Source organism: Notolabrus celidotus, chromosome 18 (genome assembly GCF_009762535.1).
Source record: "Notolabrus celidotus isolate fNotCel1 chromosome 18, fNotCel1.pri, whole genome shotgun sequence".
Classification (NCBI taxonomy): Eukaryota; Metazoa; Chordata; class Actinopteri; order Labriformes; family Labridae; genus Notolabrus; species Notolabrus celidotus.
This window is the reverse complement of record NC_048289.1, coordinates 11,845,871-11,858,672: the sequence shown is the minus strand read 5'-3', so window position 1 is coordinate 11,858,672 and position 12,802 is coordinate 11,845,871. Positions and strand designations below refer to the sequence as shown.

The following is a 12,802-nucleotide window of genomic DNA, read 5'->3' as shown; positions in this document are numbered from 1 at the left end:
AGCGCTTCAGAAACCAGAATGGTGACGTCACAGATACTATGTCCATATTTTATACAGTCTATGGTTTTAACAGCACACTGTCAAAACAGCCTTTGTTTACAATTCTCAGTCAAGATTAATAGTGTGTGACCTCTGACTGTAAAAAGTAAGCATACCATGAGATAATACCTCCACGTGTGCTGAGCAGGATCAGCAAAGTGATGAGACCCCTTTTTTCCACAGGTGGTGCCAAAATCAAAACAAATGGAAAGTTCCTCAAAGGTGCTTAAACTTTTGTGCTCTAAAATTGTGATTTTTCCCTTCATGAAATGGTTGTGAAAATGCTGAACTAAAGAAGTCAAACAATTTCAGTGAAAATTTTTATAATTCGGCTGTTGTTTTTTCTTTCATTTTTTATTTAACCAAACTTTGTAAATATTGCAAGTAAGCAAAATGTCTGTTTTTAATTATACTCTTATTATTTTGTGTTATAAATCTCCTTACTGCTGATAGCTAATCTGGTCCTCACCAACTATAAACGATCATATGCTGCTCTAATAGAAAAACTAAACACAATTCAACACAAGCTTTCCAATGGGTGCATTTTTAATGAGATGTGATCCTTCATGCTCATTCGAGAACATCACAGTGCTTCTAGAAAAAAAAAAGACACAGACTGGCTGTCAGTTAGTTTATCAGAAATAAAGTTGGCATCAACATCCTAAATGTAAAAACAATCTGGTCATAGATTCAGTCATTTCATGATACAGTGTTCATCAAAAGGTGAATAATACAATATCCACTACATCACTGAAAATAAGAGACCAGAGGGGTGTACTAAAGAGCAAGTTTGACATACCACAGGCTTCTTTGTGTTAAATGGCTAAATGAAAGCTAAAGCTCCAGTCTGAGGGTGTCACAACAGTGTTAGACATCTGTGTCAGTAACCCAGGGTTTCTTCTTTGCAGTAAAAAGAAATGATCACCTGCCTCTAATTGTTGGAATCAACAGCAAAGCAGGGTCAAAATTGTGGGGAAATGCAACAATGTTACTGCCACTAGGAACAGGGGGATGCTACAGAAAATGATGTGAATTCTAAATTGGTTTGAATCTATCACTCGGTACACTCTTTAGTTTTGATGTAACAGGTGCACATAGAAGAGCTCCTCAACTTTAAGTACAGATGATTTTCACAGTATAGTTCAGAATTGTAATTAGACCGAGCACAAGGACTGATCGCCTTCACTGGAGTCTCTTTTGTCTAAGTCACACTGAATTGTATTGATTTTAAGTGATTGGTCAGAATTATTAATAGAGTAACCAGGGCAGAGGTATTGATAAAGGCTAGTTAAAATGTGTTTATCAATGCTGTCCTTTTATAAATCAGTGCATGGATGACCTGTTGTATGAAATGGTCCACATTTTTACGTCACTGACTGCGTGCAAGTTCCTTTTGCAAAAACCTTCAGTATAATGCAAAGTAGTTGGCTGCAGCAATCAGTTCTTTATCATCAAACTGTGGTTCAACATTATTTAATGTGACACATTCCTGAAGTTGAGAATGTGTATGTTTACAGAGAATGTTGTCAAAAAAGGGGGAGAGTGGCAGATGGCTTTTACCAATGAGTCTTGTTCTGCCCAAGGTTTCCGAAGTTTTTCCTTGTCACTGTTGCCAAGTGAAATAATGCTGGATTACTCTAAGGAATATAACAAAGACTAAAGTCTATAACTTTTCTTTATCTATAGCATCCTTTGATTACTTTTGTTATTTGATGTTGTATAAAGGAAAACTGATAGATTTAAATCTAAATCTAAGCACACAACCTTCTCCAGACCACAGTTGTCTAACTGTAAAGGAAACCATTGTGATCAGACCATGTTAAGAAAAATCAACTTTAAGAAATTAAGAAGAAAAACCTATGGCTTTTGGCACAACATATATGAATCTAGCTTCTTAGTATACTGCATCTGCGTAGGTGTGACCTGTCTATGTCAGTCTTGCTCTGGTGATCCAAACTGAGCAACTTTTAACTGAACAGCATCACAGAGACCAGCCAACCGCCTGCAACACATCCATACAACTTTGAATCACTCACCCCAGAAGTGATATAGAAAGATGTCTGATCAACAAGCTTCTGAAAATCAGCCAATGTGGAACATTCAAACATGTGATTATGATAGCTCATTTTACATTCTCATCTCAACATCTTTAAGCTGAGTGACTGAACATATCTACATTCAACAATATAAGGTAAGTAGCTCTTTAAGGCAAATCCTCCACACATTGCAATGGCAGGGTTACTCTGGGTTGCATTAGGCCCTTTAATAAAAAATACCTTTACAAAAAACAGAACTGTACATTTAAACAAATAAATAAAATGTGCCACGAAAGTTCAGCTTCATGGCATGTATTACAGCTTGTCCGTGTGGATGTGGTCAGGGAAGAACCAGGGAGAACACTGGCCAATTTTTGGTGATTTAGCCTGACATCAGTCTTATCTCTGTATGGCCATCTCAAACAGGATTAAAAAAGACAGGCTTATCTGTTATCTGTCATTAGTTTTGAGATGATGGATTATACTGCAGGGCTCTCTTCAAAGTCCTGGTGTTTTAATCCATTTCTATCATGATTTTCAATATTCAGCTGTCTTTTCACCACCTCGTACTTGTCGAACAGGACAGATGATGCCGAGGGCCATCACAGAGCTTTTTGTACCAGCTCCATTTCTGCACGTCGAACGACAGATTGAAAAAATATTGCATCTCAAGCTACAGGCATCAAGAAAACCCATCCAAAAGGAGACACATTAACACTCCTCAGTTTCGTAGTACTTGGAAGATTCTTCCTTTGCTGCCACAGAAGAGTCAATGCTGCCTAACTTTCCCTCCAAAAGTGGTGGACGGTAGGTCAGCCGGGCAAGCACACCTTTCCAGCAAACAGTAGTCCCACTATGGTGAAGAATATGGAAAGCACAAAGAGTACATATGAGGAGCCCACTACTGTGTTGTTGGGGAGTTTATACGGCTGTCCTCCAACCTCGTTGATGTAGAAGCCAATTGGGAAAATCAGCGCAGCCATACAGAACAGGACCACTGAGAGGAAAAACAGAACGTAGAGCATTAATATCCCCTCCAGGACAGAAACTCACAACCAGGGGGCTAAAGCAGCTACCAAGATGAAAAAAAAAGAAAATCAATTATATAAAATGAAAAAAAAGTACAACCAATATGTGCTGCTAAACAACTGGGGCTTGAGAGCATTTAACAGTCTTGCAGTTAAGTTGGGACAGCTGGCATGAAGCATTGGTCTAAAATAGTGACGTTGGCTTAAATCAATAGTATGTGGTTGAAATTGCAATAAAGTTGAATAGTTTGTGAAAATACAGTTTCAATGGTAGCATTAGTTAGAAGCAACAGCCAAACAGTTAAAAGGTAGCTTTGGCTAAAATTAACAGTTTAGAAAGCAGCATTGAGTAAAAGTTTGAATAAACAATTTAAAAAGTAGCACTAGCTAAAAGTCGTATTAGCTTTGTAGCAGCTTAAATAATATCATTAGCTATAAAAGGATCAGGTCAACAGATTAAATAATAGTACTGACTGGAAGTAACAATCAAACACTTGAAATGTTTGCTAAGTTTGGACAAACACTAATGTTAGCTAGAAGTAACAGATAAACATTTCATATTATGTTAGCTCATACTAATAGCTAAGCAGTTTAGATAGTAATATTAGCTAAAAGTAATCACTCAAAAGCTTTAAATAAAGATTCATATAGTTAATACATTTAAATACATCATTCGTAGACAAGTCTATATGGTTTAATGAATAAAACATTGAGAAAGTTAGCTCAAGGTTTATCAACATGAAATGATATAAGGAAAAAAAAAAAGAATTTTCAGTAATAGACAAAAAAGTTGATTGATAAAACTGAAAGTAGAAACTACTTTTTACATTTTCAATTAGCTGCTTAGTAATGCCTGAATGGTTTAAAACAGTTCTAGGGTTTATAAAAGACACTCATAAAAACAGTGTTCTGACAGAAGACGATGTTGCAGTCTTCAGTGTTAAATGACTTTACCGCCTTTAAAATGAATCAAATCAGATTCAAACAGAAATCCTGTAAATGCATTATGTAAGAAGTTGTTATATTAAGGAAATAGTCACAAGTAATGTTTGCTTATGCTGACCTCTTCACTCTCTGACGTATGCCAGTTTGACCTGTAGTTTCCCAGAAGATACGTATGTGGCCAAATGAAAAGACCTCCTACCTTGTGTAAAGGTAGGTTTTCTGGGTTTAAATATTATATTATATTATATTATATTATATTATATTATATTATTATAGCTTAATGAGTTAATAATTTGAATCTTTATATTTACAGGGAATTCATTTTTTTCAACATCATGCCTTAATTCTGTTTTAAGTTTCTACTGCTGTCATCCTGGTTTGCAAATGTTTTTAATCTAGTGAAATTGACAACTTGCTTCCATTTAGCCATTAGGATTAGGGTTAGGGTTTATGTCTCAATTGGTCTCAAAAATGGTGGTGGTGGTGCAGTTTTTTGTCAGAATTGAGTGAAAACTGTCCTCTTCTTATTTTTTATATATAGAGAGCCAACTGAAGCACATATCCTGTGCCTGTATCAATTAAAGCTCCTAGTTCGTTTGTGTGTTAGTTCATAATTACCAGACTAAAAGCTTTCCTGAAATGAAATGCTTAATTCCAAAGTCAGGGTCGGCCCCATTTGTACAGGACACTTTCAAGTAGCATCTTTTTTATATGACGGGTTTGCCTCAAACTGCTGTTAGTTTCTACCTTCCAGCGAAAGAGATTTAGCTTGATATTAACACAACGTTGCTGCTTTAACAAAGGACACAAAAGAATAATGGCTGATACATTTGATGGTCAAAAGACTGCTTCTGTTTTACCCTCCAAGTTAGCTTTTGTATATTGCAGAAGTCTTTGACTGCACAGTGTATTTTCTGGGGTGCAATCATAAAACTATTTGGACTTGGATGAGAACAAAAGGTGATTGTGAAAACCTACTCCCTGTGAAAGCGATCCATCTGGCATACCGGGCAGCCTCGCGGCGCCAGCGGGACATCACTAGCAGACCACAGGTAACAGTGAGGGAGATGATGCCCAGGATGATGAAGAAGAGCGTGGTTATCCACTCTGGGGGCAGCTGTGGGGGAATGCAGACCCGATCTCGGCCGTGGATAGTCTGGCATTGCTGGACCAAACCTACAGTCAGAGAACCTGGGTGAAGACAGAGTGACATTTTAGTTTTTAATGATTACTGATTAAATCCATGAATGAACCCTCAAATCAGAGCGTCTGCTGTCCATTGACGAGTTTACTGAAAAAATAGTCATATTGAAATTTGTTAGATGTTGCTATGAAATATGTTTCTTTATGTTACATTCAAACCCTTTGACTTGAAATCAAGTTTTCAGGAAATTCAAACTTTGTTAAAGCACTTGGAATTTTCGATTACGGGTCTATTTTCACGCCCCTTTGGACAAAACGTTACGTCTTATCCCTTTGTGGATTTCGTCCTGTATTTAACAAGCAGTGTTTTCCAACAAAAAAAACATTCTAGTTTCATCACCAGAACGAAATTCTTTGCAAGAGCTTTAAGATTGTGATCAATTTGCAATGATTGTAAGAAACAGAACAACACTGTATTCACACATGCACGAACAACTACCATAATTGTTGCAATAAGCTGCATGTGTGAACCCAAATGTCTTAAATTTTCATCCCCACTCTACCCGGACTTTTCTTGCCGGCCCCAAAGTAAAATTTCTGTGTGAAGTTGGGCTAAGAATGCATCAGGAAATATTCAGGGAAATTTGCTGAGCAAGCAGGCCGGCAGGTGGGAGGGCGGGGATGATGCAAACCCACGGGAGGCATCTTGTTATTTACAAGTGTTGGCCTGGAAATGATGTCATGCCAAATGTCCCTCCAGCATGTTAAAGTGGAGCTTTGTTAATTTAATGTTTAAACTTGCTTGCTAGCCAATCAGAGAAGTACCTCGACCAAATTTTCCTCAGCCCCACAACTCCAACTAATGTTCTGAGCAATTATCAAATGACCAGACTAATAATTCTTATGTGGCCTGGATCTTTTAAGCCCTCATAAAAGAAGTTGATGTTGCAACATGTTAACACTTTTCTTTGAGTCTACAGCATTTAATCTGTTATATAAAAAGTAGTTTATAATAAACCCGAGGTTTTGGCAGATTGCCAGGTGTAAGTCTGCTTTCTAACAACATTAACAACAACTTTTGACATCATGGTACACATGCTGACTCTGGCTGTGAGGCAATGACCTCCCAGGAGTCCCGCTGTTCCCCACATCCCCTCAAGTGAATCGTGTGTGACGTCAAACAGGTTCAGGCTTCTTCATGAAGCACTAAACCACCACAGAGGGAGAAACTGTGGGGCAAACAGCTGAGACGGAAAACAAGAGATCAATGACCCTGCATCCGCTGACAAGTCATCTATCAGGGTCTTGTACCACAGACCCTGGTGGGTGCTGAGATGACTGTAGAAGGGCTTTTTCATGCAACACACACAGAGACAAACACCAGGAGTCTGCGTCAGCCAAACTCTGCATCAAGTCCAACTGCACAGAAGCCTCCTAACGGCACAGAGCACATAAATGCAAATTAAATCCTCCCACACTTTCATTTACTCTTTAGTCTCCCTCCTTTTTCTTACTTATTATCTTCAGCAGGCAGTCGGAGCCCGACAAGCAGGAGGCAGAGCAGCTTTATACATTTTTATGGATTTATTCAGGACAATTTAAAACCCAGCGACTGTAGAATTAACATAATTGTCTTGATAAACACAATTACAAGAAACCAATATCACAAAGAGTGCAGCCAAAACAAAGAAGCATTGGAGAATCTCGCAATTAAAGTAAAATTACATAAGCTTTGTTTGAATAAACACCTCATTCTCAAATCCATTACAACCCTTCAGTTCCCAGTTAACAGTTTAGCATCTCTCAACTAAACATATTGTATAAAATGGGATTGGAATATAATGGACCTTAGAAATAAGCAGAGATAATCTTCAACTTAATGCTGCTACACCATCCATTAAAGCATCACATACAATCTGCACTTTAAATATTTATCATTGGCAAGAAAGGCTGGAGTTCCTGATCATGGGTGCAGCGCTGGTCGATGATAGCAGGACAAGCTGAGAGGAACATCAGGCCTGAACCACATCCTCCTGCAGGCGTTCACACCGGACATCCTGCTCCATCTCCACACATCCTCTCAGACCGCAGGGAGGGAGACAATGTAAACAGTGCATCCACTTCCCCCATATGCTGGACTCATGTGTCCAGCCAGAGTACTTCATCCAATTACTGAAAGTGGCTTTTGTTTTGATTCAATAAGATAAGAGAAGCAATAATTTCAGAAAAAATACACAATTGAATGACTATGAATGAGAGCTATTGTGTATTTCGAACAAAATGACTGACCAATAGAAGATGTGACAGAAGAAAAAATGTATAGGTCATATGTATAGGTCTAAAGTTAACTTTAGAAACTTAAAGCTTCTATGAGGAGTAAATGTAAATGCTGCTGCTGAATGAGTGATACATCTGACTGTAAAAGAGAGACAGGGTTTAAAAAACACTACACATATACAGGACAAAGTCAGCAAATATAAGAGGAACCTCTTTGTCCACACAGGTTGCCCAAGCAGCGAGGTTGCTGGTGGCTGATGTTGAAAAAAGGAGTCAACGGAGAAGGGCAATCATGTAAAGGCTAAGAATTTAGCATAGTTAGTAGTTAGTACTTGATGGCATGGCGGATTAACTGACAGGTGGGCATGTTGAAGCTAGATGCCACAGGGCAAACACTTCAACTTCACATCTTTGCCTGTTTCTTTCTTAGCCAGAATTAGTTGGTAACAGCATTTCCAATTTGGTAACCGCCATCTTTCAGCTTCATAACGACTTTTCAGAAAACAATGGGTAACGTCAATGATAACTTCTATGTTTTGTACAGTCTGTGACATTGAACACAAACTAAGAGTCCCTTGATGGAGCTTTAAGAAGTATAAATGACTTTGAGTAAGACACGCACGCACAAATAGATAACAACAGGATTTGTTGGTCCTGTTATTACTACTTCAGGTATTACTGTAAATTGCAGAATATAGGTTGTGATGTGGCCATGACTTTCTGTGTGAAAGTTTTAGCTAAATCATTGTGACATCCTCTGGGTATTGAAAATCTACCAGAATAAAATACCTCTGCATCTTATACTGGTGTGTTATTGACACCCAAAGACTATATAATAAATGGAGGTAGTCTCAGCGACCTATTGATTTCTGAAGCGGAGTTTTAAAACCTATTGTCGGAAGTCGCCATATTGGAAATGCGGACTCAACCTAACTTTTGAAGTTGGGCTTTTAGCTTCTTCACTACCAGCTACAGTGTGCCTGCCTGTCAGTCAAGCCAACCATGCTGTTAATTATGAAAAATTTGAATATCTTCAAAACTAATGAGTGATAAAACAATTCACCCACCTTACTGTATGTGCAGACTAGAAATTAGCTATTTAGACCAAAATATTTTTTGTACCAGGCTGTAAACATGTTGATGTCTGCTGTAAAGATGGGCTTTTTTAAATGGGTGTGTACTTGGTTCTTGTGCATTTGTAGCCAGCCTCAAGTGGACACTTGAAGAACTGCAAATTGTGTCACTTCCGCATCAGCATTATTTCTCAAGACGGGAGGATGCTGCTTGGTCACACCACATATAGGATGCAGCTCACCTTTGGTTGGAAAAAAACAAAGGATTGAATGTTTGTCTGTGTACTACATTTTCAAGGTACAACACCAAGAAGGACCCTCATATAGTTAATATAGTTGTGTCCTACTGCACTTCCAGTGTTAGGGGATAATGTATGAAAAACTTTAAAAAAAAAATAGGCATTTTATTAGCTAATGAAATAACATGGTCAGTCATAAAAGTTAAAATGAGCTTCAGTTGATATAAATCAAGGGAAGACAGGTTTACACGTAGGTGTATCATGCCCTTATGAAGCATGTTAAGCACAGAAATGTCAACTTCTATTTCTTTAGAGAGGAGTGTTTGTTTGAAATGGAGAAAAGATAAATGTGGAGTGTACAGAGTAACATTTAACAGAGTTCAGAAAAAAAGTCCAAATAGTCCAAAGTCTATTCTCAAATTCAACATATGTTCTTTTGATCTTTTTTGTCCAGAGAAAGTTTGCTGAGCACATACATGCCCCCGTCCCAGGATTGCCACAGTCTAAACTCAGTTAAACTATAGCTTCACATTCACACAATCATTCACACAGATCTGATGTCCTCAGAGCAACTCGTAGCTCAGTGCCCTTAAGGACCAGAAAAATAAAATTGAATGCTAAGATGCAGTTTCTTCTTATTGAAAACTATTTTCAAGAAAGGATAACACAACTATGGTGAGAGGGGATTCCCACCCTGACTGCCTCATGTCAATGATTTTATTTGTTTACCTCTGACTGAGCCGGCCAGATGTGACATCAGATTGTTGCCACAGCTTTGGTGTGCATACTAGCCTATATAATGCGTGTCTGTGTGTGTGTTTGTGTGCTTTAAAAGTTAACTTTTACTTAGTGAACACCTCATAAACGTAGATACTCGTGCTGTTCAAATCTCTCAGCAAAACACATCAGTAAGCAGTCACACATGATTTTCTTACACTGGTGCACAGTTTCACACGGGAGAAGTTAATCCAAGTGTTTCTCTCCTCTTCTTCTTATCTGAGTTCAAATACAAATGATGAAGAACTGTTTTCCCACAATGCCTGCTCTTTCTGTTTTTCACTTTTACGTATAAATCAAGCACTCGCAGCCAAAATAAAATACGTCATGACTGAGCCTGAGGAGCTTTAACTCTCAGGGTGGAAAGCATTACTCTCCCTGGAGGCCCAATTAAAAGTCACACATCTTCATTCCCATCAACACTTCCTGCCTTCAGGTAATTACTGCTCGGATAATTAAACAGGAAAAATGGGCTTTTAGTACAGTAAGTACTGTAATTTCAGAAAACTGCTTACCACATAAGTTCATTTTGTTCTGCGCTTGAGATAAAACAGATTTGGTGGATGAAAATACTTGTTGACAACAGCTGTTGTCAGTAGTTTTCATTTTACATAATGAACATAGTTAGCTCAGCAGCCTACCATCAAAGCTTATGGCTAGCAACTCAAGCATATCCACATTAGCTGCTACTAGCTTAACATAACTGAATCTTCCAGAGTGTTCCTGTGATAACTGATGTTAATGTAGGCTGACCAAGGACTACATTTTGAAATGGACGCTGTTAGTGTTTACTGCCAAAAGGTTTAGGGCTCCACCTACTTGACTGACTGCAGTATAGGTCACAAACCCTGACTCCCTCATGTTAACAGATGAAACAGGAGTAAAACTATGAAATTAAAATAAACGTCAAATACGTTTTCTCAAACGCTGTTTCTGTCATTAAAGATAGCTCCTATCATGCTGATTGATGTCCAAGTGTTCTTATTTGATTTTTAAAGGTGATTGATTGACAGCTCTGTTGATAAACGCGGCTCCTGCAGCATTCTGAACTGGATTAGCGGAGTAGTACTTTCTACAGCCACTTGTGTCTGCTTCAAATCAAAAGGATAATCTGTTCTGCTGTGGACTGTAACAACCTGAGGGATCTGCAATGTTTTATTGGTAAGTTAAATGTTTCCATTAGCGGAAAAGGTGTGTCACCAGTCCCGTGGCTCCACCAGCCAGGTCGCCTTTGTGCATGCCTTGGCTGTGCGAGTGCAACATGTCAGTACCCCTGGAGGCACTCTTTTGGCTTCACATCTCACAATAGGCGGATATGAAGGCACATTGTCCACGGTAAATGGTGCAGACAAAAAAGTATATGTGTACAGACAAGATAAGTCAGTAGCTCTGGCTCTGCTACATCCATTTTGACCCCTTTTGAACACCCCCAAAAGCTCATCTAATGTACTTGATCAGGACAAAGATAGCATGGTTATGGTGTCACCCAAACTACTTTGACCAATAGTTTAAATGACATACTGTTAACCCAACAACAATGGTCACATTTGATTTCAAAGAAAAACATTAAGTGTCACATGTTTGCAGATGACTGTCCTTTTTGAACCAGACTATCACATGTCTAAATAAAAGACAGTATCATGTCACCAAATCTGTTCAAATGTTTCCAGAAAATTGTTATTTTTCCAAGTGAACTAAATTACTTAGCCAAAAGCTTGAAGCTAATTAAAAATAGATTTGTGGTCTTTGGAGTGCCAATGGAAGTATCTTAGTGATATAACTTCACAGAATGTCTCCTGCAGATGACCCTTTACATTTTTAGGATGTAAACTTGAGGTCTTTGGTTACATTTTTATGAATTTAGGGGTTGGAAAGGCAAAACACTGCTCTGACACCCTCTATAACAGTTTCTGTGGAGCTTTTGTTTTCCAGTTTGAGGTTTGCTGAAAGGTCTGTAGTCACACTCTTACATGTCATGTTTACTGACCTCTGACACAGACGTTTTTTTATTGATGTCTGCAAAGTCTATACAATCAGTGTTGATGGATCTATAGCATTTTCCATCAATTGTTTTATTATCACTGATGAACTGACCTCCAGGTACAAATCATAAACAAGAATTCAACGCCCCTTTTTATTTAGGAAGAAGATAAAAATTAACCCACCAGCTGAGTCTCCGGTGCTGATCCAGTCCGGGTTGGCGATGCTGGCGATGGCGAAGATGTCTGCAGCGAGGAAGAGGCATCCTGAAATCACGGTCAGTTTATCCATGATTGTGTGCACAAGAGGAGGACAGAGTGTTTGTGTGCCCCTGTCTCACCTGGAGGAAGGCGGGACATTTAGCAGTCAATAACCTAAAGCCAGATCTCAGGTCCTATCATCACCCCAGCCTACGGACCCTTCGGTAAAAGTGATGGGCTCCGTTTGATCAACTCTTTGCCCGGACATCTTGTTTGTTCCTCTGTGGGGGGTGTATGCAGGCTGTTCCTGAGCTTTATCCCCTTTCATTAGTCCAAAAACAGCCGGAGCTGGAGCGACCTGCTGGCTCTTCTCCAGCCCAGGAGGAGAGGGTCGCTGCCTGAGCTCATGGGTTAGTTAGCTCCGGATGTATCCTGGTCATGATTACAGAAAATGAATGCAAATTACACGCAAGTCCTTAGGTTTGATTGATGATAAATCCCCAGCGGTGCAGATACATTCATGCATGCATGCATGCAGCAGACTTGTTTCCTGAGTCTGCATGGAGCCCCCGATCTCTCTCTCTCTCTCTCTCTCTCTCTCCTCTCTCTCTCTCTCTCTCTCTCTCACTCTCTCTCTCTCTCTCTCTCTCTCTCTCTCTCTCTCTCTCTCTCTCTCTCTCTCTCTCTCTCTCTCTCTCTCTGCATATGGAAGCTTTCTTTCCTTTGAACGCGCACACACGGAAAACGCCACACGTGCTCAGTTTGGTGCGCTTTTTTGAAGCTTTAAACCCCCACTTACAAGCAAAACAACATCACTCACATGCTTTCATACCTCTCTTGGGTGCACTATCCCTGTTTTCTGCAAGGCGTTGCTGTCCTCTCAGTAACGGAAACTAAAATGCAGCCAGCTTGAGTCTCCATGTCTGATGGACCACTCTCGCGAGAATACGCGTGGGTTCCCAGCACGACCATAGACTGTACATTTATGCTTCAGACATGCAAAGTAGTGCTGGGCGATACCACACTTTTATGCTTCGATTACTTTTTTGGCAATTTATTCGATAC

At 39.3% G+C, this 12,802-nt stretch overlaps 1 protein-coding gene across 4 annotated transcripts; it reads right to left on the bottom strand.

The window, feature by feature from the left end:
• Window positions 1–656: 656 nt before the first annotated feature.
• Window positions 657–12,711, bottom strand: LOC117830230 (uncharacterized protein C16orf52 homolog A-like). Of its 4 annotated transcripts, none has more exons than XM_034708265.1 (5): window positions 12,570–12,711; window positions 11,878–12,169; window positions 11,723–11,803; window positions 5,027–5,239; window positions 657–3,072 (listed from the first exon to the last, which is right to left on the bottom strand). In XM_034708265.1, exons 2-5 carry the CDS (start codon window positions 11,894–11,896, stop codon window positions 2,888–2,890), a joined length of 498 nt encoding a protein of 165 aa, XP_034564156.1. In that variant the 5' UTR covers window positions 11,897–12,169; window positions 12,570–12,711; the 3' UTR covers window positions 657–2,887. The 4 variants fall into 4 exon arrangements, with proteins under 4 accessions (XP_034564156.1, XP_034564158.1, XP_034564154.1 ...); XM_034708267.1 differs by having other exon boundaries at window positions 11,723–11,782; window positions 12,570–12,701; XM_034708263.1 differs by having other exon boundaries at window positions 11,723–12,169; window positions 12,570–12,701.
• Window positions 12,712–12,802: the final 91 nt, after the last annotated feature.

What these genes read in the sequence shown, in the direction of transcription:
- LOC117830230 (XM_034708263.1), bottom strand. Translation starts at nt 11,828, where the DNA reads ATGGATAAACTGACCGTGATTTCAGGATGCCTCTTCCTCGCTGCAGAC. An exon ending in CAGCACCGGAGACTCAGCTG is followed by an intron (nt 5,240 to 11,722) that starts GTGGGTTAATTT and finishes GTCTTCACCCAG; the next exon opens with GTTCTCTGACTGTAGGTTTG. An exon ending in ATGGATCGCTTTCACAGGGA is followed by an intron (nt 3,073 to 5,026) that starts GTAGGTTTTCAC and finishes TTTTCCTCTCAG; the next exon opens with TGGTCCTGTTCTGTATGGCT.